Genomic DNA, 25,967 nt, shown 5'->3' with positions numbered 1-25,967 from the left:
CTCACAGGCCTCTTCCAAACTAAATGGTGTAACAAAACACAGGCACAGCATGTAGAGGTTAAAAACACAATAAAAATACCACTTCGAGAAACACCTAGAGAAGCTGAAGGCACATCAGAGTTGAACTCTTGCATTTCTCTTTTGTCCGAAGTTTTGTGCACTACCAATAGAAACTCTTTTGTATTAATTTATCTAAGCAGCCATAACTCCATGTCAAAGATAAAATACACTCAAACAGGTTTGACGGTTTGTTACCTGAACTCATGATTACACAGCATAAGTTACTAAGACTCCTCCTCTGTTATCGGCTTCCTATGGTAAACAGTACAAATATTTTTACTGACCCATGCCTCCTAAATATCTGAACTGCTTTCTGCTGTGCAGTGGACTATTACCTCTTGAAATTAAACAAGCAGGTTATGCATTCTCTTTCACTGCTAGAAATGTAGCATACACAAATACCTTGAGATCAGGAAGATTCCAACTCGGTCTCTTTTTAATTAATGTCCTCTATATTTAAGCATAAAACATAAGAACGCCCATACTGGGTCAGACCAAAGGTCCATCCAGCCCAGTATCCTGTCTACTGATTGGGGAGTGAACCGAACAGGTAATGATCAAGTGATATCTCTCCTGCCATCCATCTCCACCCTCTGACAAACAGAGGCTAGGGACACATAAAGGTCTCAGTCCTGGGAGGTCTCAAATGTTCTCCTCTCTGGACCCATAACTGGTCTCTAGGCAAGACATTAGTCTCATTTTAGGTATACCACAGTAATCTTCAAGAACTTTTTTGGCTTTTTGTTTTATTTTACATTAACAAAAGTCTTTCTGTTTGGACTTTGCTCCATTAAGATGAAGGGTCCATGGGTTAACAATAACTTGCCAGCTTTACACTCTCCCACTGAACAAGGACCATTTGTTTTCACTTGGAAAAATAAGGAAATTGAAGTTTTGCACAACAACATGTTTATTATCAAAGTTGCTAAAACTACAGGAAGATTAAGTTTAAGAGACTAGACTGTGATCTTTCCTTCTTGAGTCAGATTTTTTTTTACCCTCAGAAGAATGATTTACATTTAAGCATTCATATTTTACTTTAATTTCACTGTAGTCATTGTTCTGCACAGTTCTTGTAAACCAAAGGTACTGTACATTATTGGTTCAAATCCCACCTTAATTTGCAACTAGAAATACAACCCACGTTTTCATTTCTGTAGGCTGAATTAGCCAAACCTATAGCAGGCAGCTCCATTATTAGTCAATGACTGTTGAGCCGTTATGCTAAAGCACATCCATAATGAAACAGGTGTACATTTGTTACATCTTGAAGGAATAGGAATCCTGGCCCCCCGAGTGTGGAGGCAGTGCCATGACATGATCATTGTCCGACCAGAAGAATATGGAAGATCAAGCACTGCCATTTATCTTTTTGATAAGCAGCTGTTCCAGTTCTTCTGATGGGGACATCCCCTCAGGCCCTTTGACTGGCTTCATAAGATTGCTGTGAGAGTCAGAAGTAACACTGGCTCCCCACAAAGTGCTGGTCTAACGGCTGAGAATATCTGACTGGCAGTGAGCATTAGAAATTTCAATATCCAAAACAAAACACCCCAAACCGAACAGATGAGAATTTGCATACTTATACTGGGTTATTCTTCCTCTACACAATTTAAATTTCCTAACAAACTCATTGTTTCTATTGCCAGGATATAAAGCGTAAGTAGGTGCTCACAGACAGATGAGTGCTGCAGCTGCTGTAGACCTTAAAATGGCATTAGCCTCCGGTGCAGAGTGATTTTGTGCCAAACATTTTTGGCAGCAGCAGCACTGATCCTAGTGATATTCCCAGGGTGGAAGTTATTTCTTGTGATAGTGATAAAGAGGTATGCACGAAGGCTGAGTCACTGTCTGTCCCACAATATTATTTATACTGATCAGTATCTAATGTAGCACGGGAAACCGTGGGGTACTTTTAAAAAACACTTCTCCATGGTTCTTCAGAAATTTGGAATTTTTTGTGGTAATTTCAAACAGGCCTGCAGAAGACTCTTGTGTTTCCCTCTACTTGTTTATTCATCCCACCCCTCGCATTTCACAGCTCCACCCAAAGACAGATTACACCTTCTCAAACAATTCTCTTACTTCAGTCAATCATTCTAAAGACTCTCAACAGATAATAACCAAAGTTACTAGCTAGATAAAGCAGCACCCACTTTGAGATCTTCCCCTAAGAAAATGTGAGCTAGGGCTGTGGTTCTCAAAGCCAGTCCGCTGCTTGTTCAGGGAAAGCCCCTGGCGGGCCGGGCTGTTTACCTGCTGCGTCCGCAGGTTCGACTGATTGCGGCTCCCACTGACCACGGTTCGCTGCTCCAGGCCAACGGGGGCTGTGGGAAGGGGCACGGGCCGAGGGACGTGCTGGCCGCCCTTCCTGCAGCCCCCATTGGCCTGAAGCAGTGAACCGCAGCCAGTGGGAGCCACGATCGGCCAAACCTGCGGACGCGGCAGGTAAACAAACCGTCCCGGCCCGCCAGGAGCTTTCCCTGAACAAGCGGCGGACCGGCTTTGAGAACCACTGAGCTAGGGTACAGCTCGTGGAGTTACAAGATTAATATTTAAAAATTTGGATTTCCATATACTTTTACTTCAAAATATATTAGAAAATATATTTGTGATCTTAAAAAACAAAAACATTAATAAACTTTTGAAGTTCACCTTTATTCCCACTTATGTAGTTATGTAATAAACTGCAGACTGCATTCATTGTGCCCATATGCCTGACCTGCACTTTGTCTGCTAATCCATCTCCCCCTCCAGGAGAAACACTTAAAACGGTTTCAACTTAAACTTAAAATGGTTTCAAACGGCCATTAACTTTTATTTATTTATTCTTGCACAACTTGCCAGAGAAATATTTAATTCTTTCCTTCACACAGTCCTGAGTTCCAGGATTCCTTCCTGGTGGTTTCTGGAATTAAATGCTTTCAGAACCATCCAGTGAGAAATTGGGCAGCTCTCTCTCTGTTGTGAGTTGTCTGCAGATAGAAAGAGCTGGAGAACCACTGCTATACATCACTGGAAAAGGGGAGATTTCCCATTTTCTAAAAGGTATAGCATTTTTATTCTATCCTAAGCAGATGATAGATATCAACTTTGAATTCAATTGTGACATGATGATGTATGGGGAAACTATTTTAGGTAAATTTTTAGGTTTTGTAATAATTATGATTTTCCTCTCCTTCCCGGTCCTGTATTTTGACTCTTGGTATTAAGGATTTATTGGCAAAGGGATACACAAATATTTATTCTCAAACATTTCTGAAACAGATTTTCTGTAATAAGCGTGGCATATGCAGAATATATGATGGCCTTCATACTTCACTTATACCTGAATCACTTGCCATCCCAAACACATGACACAACATACCCTCCGACATTTCTTGTATATCTGCTGTTAATCTTACATAAAAGAACAAGGATTTCTTCTGTTTGAGTTAAAAAAATAATCTCTGTTGGTTTAAACCTCATATCAAGTAGTTTTATCCCATATTTCAATGGATACTTTAATGCAAATCAAAAGTTTCCTAAGAGGCTTTAGTATGTCCTAAAGGCAAAACAGATGAGAAAATATTTCATGAAATCACTATAGTTAACCTCTGCAATCTCAAAAATAAAAATGTTCATTCTGTGCACATTTGAGAAACACGTATTAACAAGCAGGTAGGTAATGGAAGAGATTACTTCTGATCACTGTCACAAATCAGATTACTATGAAACTAAGTGGGCTTCAATGATTGTTCATGTCAGGAAACAAGAGATATAGCAGACCTTCATCTTCCACCCACTTACGTATCTCTAGGTGACTGATGGATTCTGTTGGCCAGGGAATATTTAACTATTATAAAAAGATACTAAAGAACCCCCAGTAATTTTCTCAAACTCCAGTTTACAACCATGAGACTACAATAGCTGAGCCTGTTACTGTGGATTACTGCAGTGTTTTCATAAGGGAAGACTCCAGTTCAATAGCTAACTACTAAGCAGGAGAAAAAGTTCAAAAATAATTTATAAGGGGTCTAATCCAAAACCCACTGTAGTTAATGCAAGTCTTTCCATTGACTACAAAGGGCTTTGATCAGGTCTCTGAATACCTTAGGAAATGAGAAGTTGGCAACATCCTTCTACCTCTGAAGCACAGATCTGAACAGAACTATGACCTTCACTTGCATTCTGGCAGGTTCATTAAAAATATCGAAGTTTCACTTCCCTTCTACTAGAGCCTGTTCCCAAGAGCTGCTAAGCACATGAAACCCGCAATGAAGTGAATGGGAGTTATGGGTGCCCTGCACCTCTCAGAAACTGGCTCATTACCTATCTCCCCAAAGCCTTCTGCTACATAGTTGTACAGATGGAGTCTCAAATTCTGTCTGGGTCTTCTAGCCACTACTGTAATACAAATAACAATAATTCAGCAGGTCTGTCCATGCAATTTAAGAACCCATAAAACCATAAGAATCTATACCTGTTCAGGCCAAAGTCGGTAAAATGCCAAACACAGCAGAAACCTGAGTTAGGTCATGTGTAGGAGCATTACCCCATTAGGTGAGGTTTTTGGCCTTTTGTCTATTTTTATTGTCACAGTTGCTTGAGAACACTACACAAAAGGCACTAAAACAGCTTTTTGTATGTGCACTTTTAAATCTTGTCATTTTCATTTGGTAGAGAGATCACCAAAGCACAGGATCTCCCACTAAATGATACATTTTAATAAAACAACAGTTGGATAGAATAGATAATAAAATTACTGTGGTCTCTTTAATCACCAAGTTGTATGTTGTGACATATTAACCTATAACTGAGAAGTATCAGAGGGGTAGCAGTGTTAGTCTGGATCTGTAAAAGCAGCAAAGAGTCCTGCGGCACCTTATAGACTAACAGAAGTATTGGAGCATGAGCTTTCGTGGGTGAATACCCACTTCTTCGGATGCGAAGAAGTTCTTCCGAAGAAGTGGGTATTCACCCACGAAAGCCCATGCTCCAATACGCCTGTTAGTCTATAAGGTGCCACAGGACTCTTTGCTGCTATAACTGAGAAGAGTCCCAATACCGTTTGTATACCCTGTAAACCACACTCTATAGTCACACAGTAAAAGATTTGGTTATATTTTAGGATCTGACGACGTTGCTTTCTCATCAGACAGAATTTTTTCATAAACTTTATTACCTGGCCATAGCTGGAGCAAATAATGAAGAACTTCTATGTGTTTTTTGAAGTCCAGGGCACTAGCAAGCTCTTCTGAATCTGTAAAGACTCTGTTATTATGGTTTGAGGTCTCCTGCCTCTGGCTCAGTAAGACAGGCCCAAAACACACAGCTAAATTCTGGCACGTCATCTTATTTACTTCATGATAAGACGCCACCAATTTCAGGTGATCCAGCAGCATCTTTAGGGTTGCCTAAAATGAAGAGTTAAGTTTCAGGTAACTAGATACAGCAAAAATACAGTCTGTTATCATCCCATGGCTGTTGTTTAACAGTGCTATTTTCAAGGGTGCTTGTCACATATCCTATAACACAATCACTGCAGTATCTAAGCACTGAACATCAAGTTGTATTGGACTCCATTACAGTGCAGGCTGGTTAAGACAGATGTCTTGGGTAAAAAATTTCTCTCTTACATGACCTCTGATCTATGTGTATAGATTTTCTTACAGTGAAAAGAGGACACCAGAGAAAGGAAAGAAACTGAAGAAGAAGCAGGGACACAAGAAGTCAGTCTGGCTTGGTAAAAATAAAAATTGGCCTCTATCCAGTTTTCTGGCCACCCAAGTCTGCCTTAAGTGGAAATGACTTATTAGAATTATGTCTTTTTCAGCATTCAAAATGCTTAGCTTCCAAAGATTCTTTTGCAAAGGGGCAGTGTCTTTCATTTAACTTTAAGGACTAGATTCTGGTGCTTTTACTCATATTGTCTAGCTCCTTACCCCAGTGGTAGTTCCACTAAACAAAGTGGGACTAGAAGAATACAATACTACTCAACATGCGTTATAGATGGCCGAATCTGGGCCTACATGAATTGAGAATTCTTTAAAACTGCTGGATTGTCAGACATGGACACTCAAGTCCTATGTACTACACCCCTTAGTTAGAAGGGCAACTTCTAGGAATAGTTGTAATCTTGAAGAAAAGGGCTTTGTTTATGAATGTGCAACCCCATAAACACCCCAATGAGGAGTTAGTATCTGCTCAAAATGTTCAAGGCTGCTCCTTTAATCTCTCCTGAAGAACACAGATCGTCAGGAAGAGAGATTGGTACCTCAGGCAATACATCACATACTCATAGGACAGGGTGGCCAAACTTACTAACCCTCCGAGCCGCATACGATAATCTTCAGAAGTTTGAGAGCTGGGTGTGCCTGCCGTGGCTCAGGCTTCAGCCCGCAGGGAGGGGAGTGTCGGGGCTGAAGCCTTGAGCCCTGGCAGTCATGCCCCGTGGGGCTGAAGCCCCACCAACACACCGCAGGGCAGAAGCCACAAGCTTCCCCCCCACCCCAGTGAGGTAGGTGGAGAATGGGGGAAGGTATATGGAGGGCCTCTGTGAGCTGCACTCTAACTATAAAAGAGCCGCATGCGGCTCGGCCACCCCTGCCATAGGATGTGCACCTCTGAGAGCAATGGCACTGTAATGTTATGTGTTAAACAGTAGGACCAAGAAGTTAAGCAGCCTTTGAACTATCAGAGAACAGAACAGATGTACAAACACAAAAGCAGGACCTGCTCCTTTCACCACCTCAAATGCAGTCCTCCTCGATGGAGAATGAGCATTCATTTCTGCAACACAGACTAGCTGCTGTCCATGGGATTATTTTATTTATTACTGAAGCATCCATCCTGAATTCTGGGCACTTTTCAACACAAAAGTGAAAAACCAACAAACAGCTGGCAATCAAATCAATAAAAATTTCTTAAAGGAACATTAATTCATCTTTTAAATTAAGGTAATAAAATACTTAACACAAGCACATTTGCTGGCTAAAAGTTAAACATTTACTATGTTCTACTTTGCATAAAAGCAATTTGCTTGTCCCTTTACAGTACACACATTAAACAATCAAGTCAGTTCTCATTCTTTAGTTTTTCTGTTAATAACCTTTAACTTTTGCTCTTGTAAAATCTATTTATGCCAACATTAAACCAGGTTAAAGTTTTATTGCACTGTTGTTAATAATAATAATAATAATAATAATTCAGCAAGAGGGATTTACAGAGTGCCTTTCAGACTGAATCCTCCCACAGCACTCCACAATCTATATACAGGGTTCACTTTGCCTGTCCAGGATATGCTGTTTGCAGTATTCTCTTGGATGGAACACGGCAGCTATTACACTACAACATATGGTAGCTTATAGTCCTACCTCACATGTTTAGAGGAGAAGAATGCAGTTACTCAGGTAAGCATTGGCTAGGATACCCAGGATAACAAAAATGGTGATGGGACTTTAATACAGCTCATAGTCAGGATCTCCCTTTTAACAATTTTAAAAAATACCCATGCCATTTTTAATTCCGTTTTGTACACCGGAAGAGGTAAAACACACAAAGTACAAGTTAAACCCAGCAATACAGACCCTAAAGTAAAAGACAGCTTGAAAGTGTTATCTATCAAGTGGGTATTTGGGTTACAAATAGAAAACATAAGAACTCAGAGGCATTTATGTATAGTCTAATAAAAAGAGTTCCTTCCCTTTCTGCAACTGGCGATTTATTATCATTTTAGCTGTCCAATAGTACTCACCTTTTCAACATCTGGCAGACAATCAAGAAGGGCCACCGTATGCTCAGAGTCACTTGGGTCATTTTCACAACCGCTTGCTGTCATTTTCAAAGGATTTTTCACCATGGCATCTAACACTGTTTCATACAACTGCTTAGTTATCAGGGGAGAGGGCAGCTCTCTTAGATAATCCTTGAGGACACCTTCACAAAAGAGACAGGAACAGATGCATTTAACAAGCTGCAGACTCTCACATTACAGAATTTCTTGGGAGTGGTAAGGCACATAACCTGCACTCCTCCTATAAGAGGATTGGACAGGCTGTTTTCTACATCTTACATTTGCAGGGAGGAAATAAGAATAGACTAAAATCATATTATTTGGGGAGCTCCCAAGGGCTTGAATTACTGGGAGTGTCATTGCCCGATGATGGTATTTCATTACTTCATAATATTTTGGGGCTCTGGAAACCTTTTCAAGTATGCTTATAGCACTATTAGTACTAGACTTACCGCAGACCTCTCTCTTTTATATTTACTGTAGTATCTAAGCCAGGTGCGGGCAAACTACGGCCTGCGAGTTGGATCCAGCCCACCAGCTGTTTTAATCTGGCCCTTGAGCTCCTGCTGGAGAGCAGGGTCTGGGGCTTGCCCCGTGCCAGCCGGGGAGCAGAGTTGAGGGCTGCGCCACGCAGCTCCCAGAAGTAGCAGCATGCTCCCTCTCCCCCCAGCTCCTACGCTTAGAGGCAGCCAGGGCCCTCCGCTCTGCACGCTGCCCCAGTGCCAAGCACTGCCCCCACAGCTCCCATTAGCCAGGAACAGCAGCCAATGGGAGCTGCAGGGGCAGTGCCTGCGGACAGGGAAGCATGCAGAGCTGCCTGGCCGTGTGCAGAGCCATCTGGCCACGCCTCGGCATTGGAGCTGGAGGGGGGACATTCCACTACTTCTGGGAGCCACTTGAGGTCAGCGCTGCCCACTTACCACTTGAGGTAAGCCTGCACCCCTGAGCCTTTCCCTGCGCCCCAACCCCCTGCCCCAGCCCTGATCCCCGTCCTACACTCTGAATCCCTCGATCCCAGCCTGGAGCACTCTCCTGCACCCCAAACTCCTCATCCCCAGCCCCACCCCAGAGCCCACACCCCCTGCCCTGCACCCAACTCTCCTGCCCCAGCCTGGAGCCCCCTCCCGCACCCTGAACTCCTCATTTCTGGCACCACCCCAGAGCCTGCATCCCCAACCAGAGCCCTGACCCCCTCCCGTACCGCAACCCCAGTTTTGTGAGCAATCATGGCCCGCCATACAATTTCTATTCCCAGATGTGGCCCTCAGGCCAAAAAGTTTGCCCACCCCTGATCTAAGCTCTTCGCAATCTTTAAATGAAGATATCTTCACAACATCCCTGAGAGGTAGGAAAATACAGATGCGGAATAGATGAAGCTGCAGCATCCCAGACTTTAGCATGGGCTGTACAGCCCTGTCCGGAACCCTGGGTAATTACCCAGGTGGCTAGCTAGGTTAAATCACAGCCTGTGGTTGCAGTGTACACATACCCTCAGTGATTTGCCCAGGAAGTTTGTGGCAGGGCAAGAATTAAACCCAGGTCTCCCAAGCCAGTCCCCATCCATTGAACTATCCTTCCTCTATTTTTGCACTGCCAGTATACAGAGCACTTTAGAAACTGCTTATGTTGCGCACAGTAGGTGCAGTAATGACTGCTAACATGAGAGCATTTTTCTTCTCCATGATAAAAATCTCTCCAGTTCTAACAGGTCACAAATGCATTCCACCAAAACTTGTCATACGCAATTCATACTAGTATAAAATTCTTTTCTGCTTTGGATTAGTGTTAATACACAGAGCATGGCCTTCTAGTGATACTTGGCAATCAGGCATATTTTATAAACCATAATAAGAAACAATGAGATGAATAGGAAAGGAATTAATCACCAGGCACACATGAAGCCATGTGTCACTAGGCTTTGGTGTAGCCGTATCATTCTGTGACCATTGATCTACTTATTGACTAGTGCAGCAGCTGTAAATGCTCCAGGTGGTTAGAAAGTGGGACGTTGGGTGGGGTCATTCCTAGTTACTGTAACTCTCCCTTCCCTTTCCTGAGACAGCAGATGTGTGGGAAGGCTACTAGCAGCTTCTTTTCTGCTCCTCCCCTACTTCTTGTAAATGGCAGGATCCCAAAGTGACATTCTCCAATTTACAAGCCCTGTGATCTTGATACATTCTTATGTTTAGTGAGAGTTGCAGGAGTTCTGCACTTCTTGGGCTTGGACATATAGTTGCCAAAGAGGTGATGAGTGGAAATGTCGATGAATGGGAATGGCTGCTGTATCCGTATCCCTAAAACAAAAACATCAACCCCACCCAACGTCCCACTTTCTAACCACCTGGAGCATTTACAGCTGCTGCACTAGTCAATAAGTAGATCAGTGGTCACAGAATGATACGGCTACAGCAGCCATTCCCATTCATTGACATTTCCACTCATCACCTCTTTGGCAACTATATGTCCAAGCCCAAGAAGTGCAGAACTCCTGCAACTCTCACTAAACATAAGAATGTATCAAGATCACAGGGCTTGTCTACACTAAGCAGCTTTTAGCAACAAGGCTGTGTCAACACAGCCTTGTCGCTAAAAGTCAGAGTGTGTGAACGCTCTCTGATATTTTGTCAGCACTTTTGCCACCAAAATACTTCCAGCCCTGCGACCGGCATTACCTTTGTCGGCAGAAGAGCGCTCCTGCCAACAAAGCCACGTTCACACTGCCACTTGCGTCGGCAAAACTTTTGTCTTTCGCGGGAGGGCTTTTTTAAGTACCTGTGAAAGACAAAAGTTGTCGACAACATTGAAGTGTAGACAAGCCCACAGACATTTGCAGCAATGAATGCAAGGACCTACTTCTGCAAATTTTCTTGATCCCAGAAAACACTAACTAGTAAAGAATTATTGCTATAGTCCCAACGTTAAGGGCATGGCTACACTTGCAGATGTAGAGTGCTGAGAGTTATACCAACCTTTGGAGACCGCAGTAGGGAAAACTCTGCCATGTGTTTACACTGTCAGCTGCAAGCGCACTGGCATGGCCACATTACAGCTCTTGCAACGCCACAAAGAGCAGTGCATTGTGGTAGCTATCCCAGTGTGCAAGTGGCTGCAACATGCTTTTCAAATGGGGGGTGGAGTGTGTATGTGGGGGGAGAGAAAGTGTGTTTTGGGGGGCTGAGAGTGTTAGCATGCTGCCTTGTAAGTTCAGACAGCAGCATAGACTCCCCGCCCCCACCCCCACACCACAACAGCATTCCACACTAATGGTTTGCTTTGTCCTGGAGCAGATAAGCATGCCGGCTGTCAGAAACGGAGCTTTGAAAGGGGATCTCTCTGCATGCCTGCAGCCGATTTCAAAACCACGAGAAGAGTGACCACTTGACTTCAGGGGATTATGGGACGTTTCCGGAGGCCAGTCACAGCACAGTAATGCAATACCTCGCCCACACTGACGCCCGGGCGTTTCAGCCAGGGCGTAGCAAGCTTTATTCTTCTCATGGAGGTGGATTACCAGGAGCGCTCCAGCTGCAGAGTACAGACACTCTACGTGCCTTGTCAGTGTGGACACATCGGGACTTAGGGCGCTTGGGGCTGCTTTAATGAGCTCTAACGTGCAAGTGTAGCCAAGACCACGCAGGACATGCAGATGACCATTTATAAAAGTAATTTTGGAAAGGATTGGGGTAGAGAGGGAGGAGGAAAAGGAGAAGAGAAATGTGATTCTGTGGGATGCTAACAGCCAGGAAGCATTTCACTATACGTGCTTCTCTATGAGCCTCGCCGTCTGTCTAAAATAGAATCGAGGGCAAGGGCAGCGGGGGAGTGGGTGCGGGGAGTTAACCTCAGCATTTGCAAATTTTTGTAAACAGGTCTAAACTCCTGGCTAATACTTCAGGATGAGTATTATTTCAATTGCTTACAGAAAACACAAGAGCACTAATCATAGCCACTTTTGGAAACGACAAACACACACCTGGTATCTAGAAGCAAAAAAAAAAAAAAAAAAAAACCCACAGTATTACAAAAACAAAAAAACCACCTAAAGATGTGTAGGTTTTACCTCTCTCTCCACCCTACCTCTTTTACCACTCTCATTTAAAAAAACTAATTAAAAAAAAAAATCACTCTCTGTGCTACAAAATGTCCAAGCACAGTATATCATGCAAACAACCACTTTAATTAAAATACAGCTCAGTTAAACCTATTATAAACATTTTAGCTAAAACTCCTTTTCATAAAATGTTACCATAATTAACCTAATAAATGCAGCCTCCACTTTGATTAGTGGCAGCACCTGGCATGAGAGAGCTGGAAGCAGGAAATAGAGAGGTATAATTTTAAGTATCTGCCAAACATAGGACATGTCACTCCCCAAACCAGGACAGAAATACATCACTTTTGTGTTCTTTAACAAAGCCAGAGTTGTTACAAATCTCAATGCAAAGCCTGCTCTATGAGCCAGCTGTAAAGTAAACTGTGTCACTAAATATTTTGTTAAAAATTAATTTCGCATAAATACAGAGAGTGGGGAGATTTAGTTTTTCCTCCTTAGATGGTCTTCATATGTGGAATATAACTATTACAACTATTATCAATCTTTGTTCTTATTTCTTTGAAAGAAAAGTAAAAAAGGAAAATGTACTGCATTGAAACAATTTTACGAAAGAACAGTCAAAATTGTAGCAAGTCAGAAAAAGTGGAAGCAAAGATTCCAGGAGCAACATTAACTCGCCCCCCATTACACAAATGTACTATTTCCTAGTCCTACTTTTCTGATTAGTGCAACATGGCCAAATTAATGCTGCCATTGAAAGCACAGCTGATTTGTTCCAGCTTTCGCTGTATAACTTTATCAGGGCATTAATAGTTTTTAACATTAACTCTCTGAGGTTTTTAAAGCCTATAAATAAGAAAGAAGTAAGAAAAGAAAGAAAGGGCAGAGGAAAAAGGGGGGGGGGGGAGAATCTGGAGCTTTTCAGTTTGAGAAGATTATAAACTCCTTGAGACAAACAGTCCACACTTGAAGCCAAGTTCTGCTCCTGTTGAAACCAATGTGAATTTCAAAATTGACATCAACAGGAGCAGGCTCTTACCCACAGACATGCTAAATTGGTGTGCATTCCTCAGACATGCATCTAAGTTTAAGTGCACACTTCCCAACTGAAAGAAATGTTATATCATGCACACTCAGTACACACTATTCAACCCAACATATATTTAAATCAAAATTTTTACTCTTCCTTTAAATTTGTAAACACGTGTCCTTTCAAGGATCCATCTCAAGATTCAGATGACAGCTTTTTTATTGCATGGTCCTCTTCAAAAAGCAAGGCTGTTATATATTCCTGTTTTTTTATATATATATATATATATATATATATATATGTGTGTGTGTGTGTGTGTGTGTGTGTGTGTGTGTGTGTGTGCTGTCAAGCAATTAAAAAATTAATCGCGATTAATCGCACTGTTAAACAATAACTGAATGCCATTTATTTAAATATTTTTGGATGTTTTCTACATTTTCAAATATATTGATTTCAATTACAACACAGAACACAAAATGTACAGTGCTCACTTTATATTTATTTTTGATTACAAATATTTGCACTGTAAAAAACAAAAGAAATAGGATTTTTCAATTCACCTAATACAATAGTCCATAGTCATGGGACCAACCTCTCCCCCTCCCCCCACCCCCCAAGATAACTTTCTCTTACTTCCTGAATAACAGAATAGTTTTGAGCCATGGAGTGCCCTTTGACCTCTCAATCCTTTTGCTGTTCCCTTTGCTAAATTAGCCCTATAAGAGGCTGCAGTTATTTTTATGAATCTAAGCTATGCTCTCCTGACTGCCAGCTCACTGCTGCTTTCTCCTTCACACAACCACTCACCACACAGAACAAATTTAGACAGCAAGCAGAAACCACCATCCACTTCATTAATTTCTCATTTTTCTGATCCACTGAACTGTTAACTGTATTACATGCTTTACTCAGAGATGTGAATTCACATGGATGGAAGCAGACATGATGCAACAACATTACTACTGGCTAGTTCCTAAAACTGGCAGCCCATTTTATTTTGAGCCACGAGCGCATTTAATTGCGTGTAAGCCAGTGCCAGCCTCAAGAGCATTTCTCAGTCAAACTTAATCATTAAATGTTCATTCCTTAGGCTTTGGGGAACTGTCAAAAGAAAATATCTTCATAATGTTTTGAAAACAACAGTGCTCCTCAAATTTCAATATGGGCCCACATAAAGCACTAGTCTTCAAAATGAGCTAAGATTTATGATTATTCATATTTTAGGGAACACATGATTTAGCTTATTAAGAAACCTGTTCATCAACAAAGAGATAATGTAGGTGAAATATGCACTAACAGATACTTACAAATAAGGATGGAAAAGTATGCATGATGCCTCTGATATGTCAGCAGGCATTAGAGGTTCATCAAAGACTGAACTGTTTAGATTGTAACCAATGATAGAACTGGCTACAGTTTGCGGAAGGTAACTCGTTCAGTGTGCAGACACATACAGCAACCCTGACAACTGTTAGAGAACCAGTGCATCGTGAGTCTCAGAACTGCACAGTTGAAGAGGTGCTGTAGCAAATAATTTTTAAAATGCGATTCCTTAAAATATGCTTTTTCTTCAGAAATAAAGCAGCATACATTTTATAACGTATAAAGAAGCATATCTGATTCTTCCTTAAAAACAGAGATATCAAAACTGTATGCCTTACACCTTATAAAAATAAAAGTCAAATGCAAAAAATTAAGAAGCTGCAGTAGTTCAAAACAAGAAGTCAGGAGTACAGGAGACCCTGCACATTCAAACAGATGTAGCTTAACAACAACAAAAGCATGCGCCAATGTATTTTGCAAAATTAAAGTGATTTTTGTATTTATCCACAGTATTGTGGGATTGTGCTGGAAGGACCAGACTAGTGCAGCTGCAACACCAGGGCTTTCTTTCTACACTTAGCACTATCCCAGGTCAAACCTAAGCTTAAATCAATTATAAGAAATACTTGAAGTAGTGAGGTGCACAGGTAACTGGAATGCTATGAAATATTTAGGGTTGTCAATTTTGGTTGGAAATATTCCTCATAATTTCATCACATGACATAATCTTTAATTAAAGATTAATCTTTAATTCCTGTAGACTCCAGGACAATCCTGGAGGGTTGGCAACTCTAGAAATATTACTAGTTTTTCTGGGTGTGGATATGAACTGTTTCATAAGTCTTCCATGTGTCTGAATTGCTTCTGTAATTGCTGAAGGTTTATAGTATATGAGGCTTTATATTAAGGTGCGAGATGCTATTTCAATTTTTTATTGAGCCAAAACTTGTCTTAGCAGTACATCTGTTTGGCCATTACTTAGTTACGGCCCACTATTAAGCTGTTGGTTTCTGATGTTTGACATAATTAAACTCTTGTTTCTATGAGTTAATTCACAAACCTAAGCAACAACAGTCATCTGCATTTCCAGTGCTTGCTTACAATGATCAAGAGCAACACAGGACCATAACAAACTCTTGTTGAAAGAAACTGGTCCTAAGAATTATCATCACTTTTTTCTTGTGAATTTATTAAAAGAAGTTAAATCAAAGAATATTTTAAGAGAGCTTGATGAGTGTTCATTGTGCAACCTTTCAAAATAAAGAATATATAATTAAATCCAGTATCCTGCCTCTGGGAGTAGCCAGTAACTGGCAAAAACCAACAATGAAACTAGCCAAGTAAACAGTAAATAGGGTTGGTCAAATTCTATTCTGCAAAGATATTATTTAGCAAACACCGTAAAATTAATTGCATAAAATCTGCTGATAAAGTTTTTCTTCTACTCACCCATCCTTAGCAGTAAGTTACTTTTTTTAAATATGCATAAAATAGAAAGTTGACTGACACTATGTTGGAAATTAAAGTACAAACAATTAAATAACACAATTGTTATTTCTTTACAAGTGACGGAGGATGTTGAAGCCCAGCAAAATTTGCACCAGGGCTACCACATGCTAAGTAAACTTTCAAGCCCTGAATGTATATGAAGGAAAAATTCCATTCCAATTTCTGCAGGCAATCAATTTATACCATGAAGCTTGAAAATAGATTATTAATATTTGTTATGTAAACAAAGGTTAGTCATAAAATTATTCCACCTTTTAAAAAAAACAAAGATTCCTACTACTAAATGTTACAGGTGAAATGCACAGTATATACCACAAAACATTCTGGTTTATTTCCAGAAGGCTATCCAAACTAAGACTCTCATCATAAAAATTGTCTCAATTCTCCAAACCCTTACCAGTAATCCCACTGAGTGACAGGAATATGAACTACACAGACAGATAAGACTTTAGATAAAATCAGCCCCAAATTAATTTTCTATAAATGACTAACAAAAAAAGTATGCATATGATCAGGTTAATGGATAATTATTTTCCCACTGCACACCTTGAATTTCTATGCACTATTCACTAATCTAGCTCCCACATAAGTCAATGGAAGTTTTGCTATTGGCTTAAATGGGAGCAGGATCTGGCTCTAAGGACCCAATTCTACAAGGCCTTATGGACGTGCTTAACTTTCTGTATTGTGAGTAGTCCCATTGAAGCCAATTGAATTATTTGTAAAATTAGCACAAGGACTGGGGCCTAAGCTCGTAAATAAGACAAGTTTCTTTGTACTCTCCCGTTTGGCTATATCCACATGCTGTCTCCTCTTAAGATTATAGGATATTGGGAGCAGGGACTGAGTTTTTGTTCTATGTTTGTACAGCATCTAGCCCAATGGGATACTGGTCATGACTAAGTCTCCCAGGAGCTATCACAATACAAAGAATAAATAGTCTTAAAGGTTTGGCACACCACGGAGACCTCCATTCACTTCAAACCTCTATCCAGAACTCATTACACTGTTTCTCTATCACTGGCACATCTCATTTTTACATGACAAAAGTTAGGATTCATCTTCCCTTTCTTGTTCAGCAAAATGAAGTGTAGCTAATGGATTGTCTGTGTGACTCTCCAATGAGTCATTTTAAAGTACAATTTTCTTTATTTAGATAAAGATTTCTCATGGTTATATATTAAAAACAAAAGTAAGTGCATTACCTGTTATCACATTAATATCTGGGTATTGGTTTTCACAGAGAGTAACAGCCTTGCTATCCCTCTCAAACGCCTCTCGAAGCTCTTTCTTGACTGCTGCTGAACCACATAATCGGTACAGGCCTACAACCTAGAAGTAAAATCATGGCCACACTGTGACATATTACCCATTACAGAGCACTAAGTAGTGCTATTCAGATAACCGGCATGAAAAGAATGAGATGTTTTACAATGTCTTCTGTTAAGGAGGAAAAAATGCTCACACCCAAAAAACTTACTTAAGTAAAAAACAAAAGCATATGGCAAAATCTTTTAACATCAAACAGCAACATGTTATCAATACTGTACAATGTCCTCAGTCTGGGTTATAATAGTAAACAAATAATAATGTTCTCTACAATACTGAAACTCAATCTCTTATCAGTTTGTTTCTATGGATGCAGCTAATATCCACAGCTACACATATTGAACCATTATGTCTTTGACAGAAAGTGATTTTTATTAAGCTATTGGTTTATCATTGAGTCACTCAGGAAGAGCACAAAAAGGTTTCCATGTACCCACAGCAGATGCTAGCAATGTTCTGTTTAAGAATAAATGTTTTAATAAACTCTGATAAAAAGTTGCAGGACTTAGTGTTAAATATTAGTGTAAAGCAAACAACTCCCTCCCCAAAAGACTATTCATTGTTATACACCCACACACAAACCCTTTTTATTGACAAGGAATGGGAATAACGTCCTAATCAACTTCAATGATTTTTTATAATAATTTGTAAAGGAGAACTAGAACAATAAACTGTAATACAAAATGGAAAAAAAATATCAAGCCTTTACATTAATCTAAGTGCTCTTTGCTGCTCACTTTCTAGTGGCTTCTTTAAAAAAACAACTTCCACACTCATTTTCTTCTGTTGTGATACACAAACTAGAACTCTAATCACATTTACTCTTTATAACCACTGATGAGTGGGTGTAATCTCAATGAATAATGCAAAGCTGTGCAGGTGAAACTGCAACCCTCTTGCTACTCTGCTTGTTCAGCTCACCACTTTTGTGCTAGCGTAACTGTTTAATTCCTAATACGTTAACTCCTTTGAGTGTAAGCAGAAAATAATTTGGATTAGAAAATTGGTCTTGGACTTTGTAAGGTAAATCTACAGATATTAGTCTATTGATGATTAATAGGCCCTTCAGTAAACAAGCTTCGTACCTGTGAAACATGGCCGCAGATTATGCACATTAAGAAACAAGGATATGCTGTAAATCAATTTACAAAGAAATTATTTCGATTTTATTTTGTTAAGTGAGTAATTTAGTATTGACACACTTGCTTTCACAGCAGTTAACTATATCATTACCAATATTTAATTATATTTGATATCATATCCGCTGGGGTATCAAGAGACAACAAATGTACTCTAGCATCAGGTAACCAAGAAACAAATTTGAGAAGAGTTAAGATATTATGCCAACATATACATTGTTTCAAGTTACATGAACACTTTTATACAAAGCAGGAGGTTATATTTCCTAAAGTTATCTAACACATTCAGGTACATGGGAACGGTATCTATACACAATTATCATGCATCGAAGAGTATTTGGCGCATATACTTCTACACACTCTAACTTGATATATTTATCATTTTAAAAACAACTTTGTATTTTGGTAACACCCATTCTCCATACACTTCTCAAACGTTAAAGAACTAAACCTAAAACCACCTCTAAGAGTGAGAGAGTTATTTTGATCCCTATTTTACTGACTGGTAAACTGACTTGTTTACCTGCTTCGGCTGATCATGGCTCCCACTGGCCGTGGTTCGCTGCTCCAGGCCAATGGGAGCTGCTGGAAGTGGTGCGGGCCGAGGGACATACTGGCTGCCGCTTCCAGCAGCTCCCATTGGCCTGGAGCGGCGAACCGCGGCCACTGGGAGCTGCGATCGGCCGAACCGGCGGACGGGGCAGGTAAACAAACTGGCCCGGCCTGCCAGGAGCTTTCCCTATGCAAGCGGCGTCCCAAGTTTGGGAAACACTGGTCTAAGGCTACATGAGTCATGAGCAGAGCAGAGACTAGAACCCAGGAGTCCTATATTATATATGATGGCTTATAAAAAGGGACATATGCTAATGGTCAAATAAGTTACCTGGATCCAAGGCTCACTGATGTACATGAAGAGTTAAGAAATTAAGGCAATGGATGTTACATCCATATAACTGAAAGCAGAAATTAGCAATGTATATGCAGATATTAGACAAACACTCAACTATTAGCCATAAGGTTTTACTATCACAGCTTGTTAAATCATCCAGACACCAGTGACATTAGCAGAAACACAAACTTACATTCTGTGTAGTTCAGTAAGAAATCCAAGAAGTTTCATGTATAGATAGTCAAATGTGAAATTAACATGCACTGTACATTTAATGTTCTCAGTCTTGTTTGTACAGGTTGAAAAATTACATTTCATGCTTAGAAGCACCAGGCACCTGAAGACAATTCAGATCCCAATTGTTCAATGATCAGTAATGTCTTGATTGCCCGATATCATCTGCATGACTAGATCTTAACAAGCAAGTGCTGTGGTAAAATCGGAGTTGCATGATCAAAGTCAAAAATGGGAGTGGTGAAACCATTTGGCCCAGAACCATTCACCAAAAATGGCACAATTTTTAAAATGTAACAAACCAGGGGGTGTGGCTACTTCTGAATTGCAGGGTTCATCAAACAGAAGCGCACACCTTGAATGAAAGGGTGTGTCAAAGGCTCCCAGGCCTCACACATGTTATGGAGCACTATGTGAAAGTTGTTCTGCTAACTTCAATTAAATTGGCCAGAGGAGAAGTCTGCCATGAGAACTATGCACCTTCCTTACTTTCGAATTTTTTTCAGCATCTACAATTGGAAGTGTTACTGGAAGATGAAGATATCATGATCCTTTTAACACATTTTACAACCACTAGACTTATCAAGCATAAACTATACAAGATGAACAAAAGACACTGCACGACACTATTAGATTTCAGAGTTTATCTTACAATTTTGGGGTCCCCCCATGAAGGAAGGGAGAGAGAAGTGGGAAAGAAAGAAAGAAAAAGGAAGGGTGTGTGTGTGGAGGAAGACAATGAGAGTTCTGTCTCCTTTTTGTCCAACTGCCAGAGGGGTAGATCAGACTTGGCCTGAAGTTTTTAGTCTGTTTGGGGGCTTCCCAAGCAGTAGCTTGTGCTTAAAGGCAGACGTGTTATGTATAGCAGCATAAATAAAGGAAAGGCTAAGGGACAAATCAGAGTCGATCCTTCACATTTTGGCTTGTGAATGCATTTGCTAAACTGAAGTTTTGCCAGGATGATAGCAAATAACTTTATTTTAGATGGCACAATGCCTGAATTGTGGGTGTTTGGGAATTTTATATCTTTTCAACATGTATGCAGCGGAAATGGTCTTGTGGAATGAGCCATTGGTTGGAAGTCAGGAAGTGGTGAGTCCTAACCCCAACGCTGCCTTAACTGAGGAGTTGCTCCAAGTGCCATAATCTACAGTTTTATTTATGTTCCCATTGTCCTAACACACCACTGGGTCTGAAGCAGCTGAAAATGCTGGGTTCACCCAGCCTTACTGTTCCTCACCACGTTACAATGAGCAAGGGGAGAAATTTACACACAGACAGCAATAAAGTGATGAGACCAAATAAAAGGAGAAGCAAAGAAAAAAAAGACACACTGTGGGAAATATACTTACTGTATTGCCTTGCTCGCTGCTCAAATTCTAAACATAACAGTGCAAAAGGAAATTCAGCCACATGATATAGGAGAATTTTTTAAAGAGTTTACAGTACCTGGCAGCCTCTCTTTTCAATCTCCACAATACATTTCTGCATCAGAAGCGGTACCATCAAGTCCACATTTTCCTTCTCAACAACTTTTCGAGCATCTACTCCAAATATCACTGGCTCTCGATCTGCAACTAGACCATCAAGAGAATTCTCCCACTGTTCTATGAGAGTCAGTTTGACATAAATAAGCCCTCTGGGCTCCAGTTTGACAGCCAGCTGATGCGTCTTTGTCACTCGAAAAAGAGTGGGGAGAACCACTGTTCCGTGACAACAAACACGATTTTTCCGTGGGGTAGGCTCCCAGCTGAAGACCACTAGTTTTAAGTGCTGGGCATTTTCAATTTCTATGTTGAAAGTGTGGTCCATATCTAAAAAAGTCGTCCTGCATGTAAGCAAGGCTGTTCTTGCTTTGTTTACTGAATCTACCTGAATTGCACAAAAGACATCTTTTGAGTCCATCCGCGGCGGTTTCAAATCTTCAGCACCATAGAAGTGAACACTCATGAGTCCGGATATGTATTGGGAACATTTGGGTTGATCAGAAAAGCTGTAATGTCTAAAAGCATCAATGTCTATTTCAGTTTTATTGTTGTTACTTGGAAGGGTCTCTTTTCCTTTCCCAAACCTGCTTACAGAACCGTGTTTACCCGATTTTGCTATAAGTTCAGGAGAGTCTCCATCACTGAGATAACCACCTTTACTGGAGGATTTGGAACTCCCACTGCTTTTCTTTTTGTAGCCGTGTTGTGACGATACACTACTGTCAAGATGATAGCGACTTATAACATTCCTGCTAGCAGCTGCTGTTGCGTTTCCAGAAGATGGTAAAGTTGTGGCATGGCTTGTATCCTGACAGTCACCTTTCAGCAAGGAAGAAGGATTATCTGAACTATTAGAGCTTGAGGTTCCTTTGATGCTCAGCTTCCTGCTGAGTTCTGGCAATTTTTTCATTTTCATTGAAAGTTTTCTCACAGTTCTAGGAGATTTTATTTTATCAGGGAAAGGCCAATTAATTGATCCTCCTTTTTTCAAAGGATTAGGACTTGGAGGAGAAATTTCTGTCGCTCCTGCCTCAGCCTTGTTTGCAGGTACGATTCCAGATCCTTTAAAAGAAAAAACAAACAAAAACAAAATAGGAATGCATTTTTAAAGTTGCCCATTAACAGCAGTTAGCAGCAACAAAAAATTGTGAACTATGGAAGAAGTTAGTTTGTCAATATTCAATAAATATGGGATCTACTTAGACAAATATTGTGCATCACTTAAACAAACGTAAGTATTTCTGCACTTTGCTGACTTTTTCAGCCAAAAGTTGGCAGAGGACAGTCAGAAGCTTGATTCTTCCCATTCTATTGAGGCTTTGCCTAACAAAACAGAATTGGTGCAAACAACATATAAACAATTCACTCATCCCACATACCTGTGTAGTACTCCATCTGTTTGTACAATGTGTCTTCACACAAGCTGACTTGACTGCTTCAGCAGGGTACAGATGCCAGGTAGCCATGAGTTTAGATGGGAAGACTGTGGAACACTACAGATACTCTTTCCTTTGAGTACTGCCACTTCCCTTAGATTACTCAGGAGAGCATACAGCCTGCAGTGCTATGCAATGAAGTACTACAGAGGAATCCTCCTCAGTGCACACATCTTTCTTCTTATTCTCATAAGAGCCCTGCCTCTGTCACTGCAGCTGAGAACCCTGTTCCATTGTCTGAGACTCACTGAGAGGGAGGGGGAGAACACTATTCCACTACAGGCAAATGGCCTTAAGTACACCTTTCTCTTGGCAGCTACTCTGTCCCCCTCACTCTGCAATGACAAGGAGGAGATTGAATGCACATATGAACAGCCATACTGGGTCAGACCAATGGTCCATTTAGCCCAGTATTCTGTCTTCCAACAATGGCCAGTGCCAGGTGCCCCAGAGGGAATTAAGAGAAAAAGTGATCGAGTGATCCATCCCGTCATCCACTCCCAACATCTGGCAAAGAGAGGCTAGGGACTCAGACCATGGTGTTGCATCCCAGAACATCTGGGCTAAAGCCATTGATGGACCTATCCTCCATGAACTTATCTAGTTCTTTTTTGAACCCTGTTATAGTTTTGGCCTTCACAACAATCCCTGGCAAAGAGATCTACAGATTGACTGTGCATTGTGTAAAGAAGTACTTCCTTTTTTGTTTGTTTCAAACCTGCTGCATATTAATTTAATTGGGTGACCCCTAGTTCTTGTGTTATGTGAAGGCATAAACCATATTTCCTTATTCACTTTCTCCACACCAGTCAAGATTTTATAGACCTCTATCATATCCTCTCTTAGTCATCCATTATCCAAGCTGAAAAGTCCCAGTCTTTTTAATCTTTCCTCCTACAGAAGCTGTTCCATACTCCAAATCATTTTTGTTGCCCTTCTCTGTACCTTTTCCAATTCCAATATCTTTATCCAGATTGGGCAACCAGATCTGCACTCGGTATTCAACATGTGGGCATACCATGGATTTATATAGAGGCATTATGATATTTTCTGTCATATCTCTCCCTACCCTAATGGTTCCCAACATTGTTAGCTTTTTTGACTGCTGCTGCACATTAAGTTTATGTTTTCAGAGAACTATCCACAATGACTCCAAGATCTCTTTCTTGAGTGGTAACAGCTAATTTAGACCATCATTTTGTATGTATACTTGGGATTATGTTTTTCAGTGTGCATTACTTAGCATTTATCGACACTGAATTTCATCTGCCATTTTGTTGCCTAGTCACCCAATTTAGTGAGATCCCTTTGTAACTCTTGACAGTCAGCTTTGGACTTAACTATCTGGAGTAAATTTGTATCATCTGCAAATTTTGCCACCTCAATGTTTACTCCCTTTTCCAGATCCTTTATGAATATGTTGAACAGCACTCATCCCAGTACCAACCCCTGGGGGACACCACTATTTACCTCTCTCCATAATTGACCATTTATTTCTACCCTTTGTTTCCTATCTGTTAACCAGTTACTGATCCAGGAGAGGACCTTCCCTCTTATCCCATGACTGCTTACTTTAGTTAAAAGCCTTTGGTGAGGGACCATGTCAAAGGCTGTCTGGAAGTCCTAGTACACTATATCCACTGGATCACTCTTGTACACATGTTAGTTGACACCCTCAAAGAATTCGAAGATTGGTGAGACATGATTTCCCTTTACAAAAGCCATGTTGACTCTTCCCCAGAAAATGATGTTTACCTATATGTCTGATAATTCTGTTTTTTACTACAGTTTCAACCAATTTGCCTGGTACTGAAATTAGGCTTACTGGCCTGAAATTGCCAGGAGCACCTCTGGAGCTTTTTAAAAAAATTGCTATCACATTAGCTATCCTCCAGTCATCCGGTACAGAAGCTGATTTAAATGATAAGTTACATTCCACAGTTAGTAGTTCTACAATTTCACATTTGAGTTCCTTCAGAAATCTTGGGAGAATACCATCTGGTCCTGGTGACTTATTACAGTTTAATTTATCAATTTGTTCCAAAACCTCCTCTAATGACACCTCAATCTGGGACAGTTCTTCAGATTTGTCACCTGAAAAGAATGGCTCATCCTCTGCAGTGGAGACTGATACAAAGAATTTATTTAGTTTCTCTACAATGGCCTTGTCTTCTTTGAGTACTTCTTTAGCACCTCGATCATCCAGTGGCCTCACTGATTGTTTAGCAGACTTCCTGCTTCTAATGCACTTAAACATTTTTTGCTGTTAGTTTTTGAGTCTTCGGCTAGTTGCTCTTCAAATTCTTTTTTGGCCTGCCTAATTATACTTTTGCATTTGACTTGCAAGAGTTTATGCTCCTTTCTATTTTCCTCAGTAGGATTTAACTTCCAATTTTTAAAGGATGCCTTTTTGCCTCTATTCGCTTCTTTTACTTTGTTGTTTAGCCATGATGGCACTTTTTTGGTCCTTTTACTATGTTTTTTAATATGGGATATACATTTAATTTGAGCCTCTATTAGGGTATTTTTAAAAAGTTTCTATGTAGCTTGCAGGCATTTCACTTTTGAGACTGTACCTTTTAATTTCTGTTTAACTAGCTTCCTCATTTTTGTGTAGTTCCCCTTTCTGAAGTTAAATACTACTTTGGTGGGCTTCTTTTGTATGTGTCTCCCCCTCCCCTGCCCCAGGGATGTTAAATTTAATTAAATTATTGTTGCTATTACTTAGTGGCTCAGCTATATTCACCTCTTGGACAAGATCCTATGCTCCATTTAGAACTAAAAATCAAGAATTGCGTTTCCTCTTGTGGGTTCCAGGACTAACTGCGCCAAGATGCAGTCATTTATGGTGTCAAGAAACTTTAACTCTGCATCCCATTCTGAGGTGACATGTATCCAGTCAATATGGGGATAATTGAAATCCCCCATTATTATTGGGTTTACTATTTTTACAGCCTCTCAGGTTTCATTCCTCCCAAGAGTCCCAAGTTGCCCTGCCTCTTAGCTGCCAAAAACACTTTCCTCTTTCTTGGCACAATGCCCCCAAAACAGACTTGGAAGTTAGGCAGTTCCCAGGTGACCTTCACCTGTGAAATAGCTAGTTTCCCAAGGCTTAAACAAGTCACACCAACTGACACTTTGCTGAAGAATAAAAGCCTTCCATCATATTAACAGTGGGAGGAGGCTGATGAGGAACGCTAGCAGGCATACACCAGAAAGGTGTCCTGTAATTTTCTGTGCTGAGTGCACACATGCTCTTCACCCTATGACAGAAATCAGGACGTTGAAGGGAATACCAGTCTCAAAGACAGTAGATCGGATTTTCTTCTCATTTTCATCAGTGTCAATCAGGAGTAATCCCACTGAAACTACAGAGTTACATCAGAGTAAAATTAGGGTACACACAAGAGGGGAACTGGGCCCTGTAATTCCAAGCTGATCAGCAGGAGTGAGATCATAGTGCTTATCGACAGTCTCTTCATTTTGAGTCATCTTTTTCTTCCTTGTAATATTTATGTTCCTCCTTGGTAGCAGCTACTACCAGATTCATTTTGCAGTTTGGATAACATAGCTGTCGCCACTGAGAATTTAAGACCACTTCACAAAAGATCACTAGCTATGGGCAACCAGAAAGACTGTACAAAGTGCACCTTCCTCCCACCCCACCACAACAGGAAGAGGTCAGAATACTAAAAAACAAAAA

General features: G+C 40.5%; 1 protein-coding gene across 2 annotated transcripts in view; it reads right to left on the bottom strand.

The window, feature by feature from the left end:
* LOC112107710 (rho GTPase-activating protein SYDE2) overlaps positions 1-25,967 on the bottom strand; it is a 47,306-nt gene that overhangs the window by 1,627 nt on the left and 19,712 nt on the right. For both annotated transcript variants that reach the window (XM_024201542.2, XM_024201540.3), the window contains exons 3-6: positions 20,791-21,890; positions 16,956-17,082; positions 7,796-7,977; positions 5,225-5,456 (exon numbers count right to left, since the gene is read on the bottom strand). In XM_024201542.2, coding sequence (XP_024057310.2) covers positions 5,225-5,456; positions 7,796-7,977; positions 16,956-17,082; positions 20,791-21,890 — 1,641 coding nt within the window. The remainder of the gene's footprint in view (positions 1-5,224; positions 5,457-7,795; positions 7,978-16,955; positions 17,083-20,790; positions 21,891-25,967) is intronic.

Source organism: Terrapene carolina, unplaced genomic scaffold, assembly GCF_002925995.2.
Source record: "Terrapene carolina triunguis isolate 2854851 unplaced genomic scaffold, T_m_triunguis-2.0 Scaffold210, whole genome shotgun sequence".
NCBI lineage: Eukaryota > Metazoa > Chordata > Testudines > Emydidae > Terrapene > Terrapene triunguis.
The sequence above is the reverse complement of the archived record's forward strand: the minus strand, read 5'-3'. Positions and strand labels throughout refer to the sequence as shown.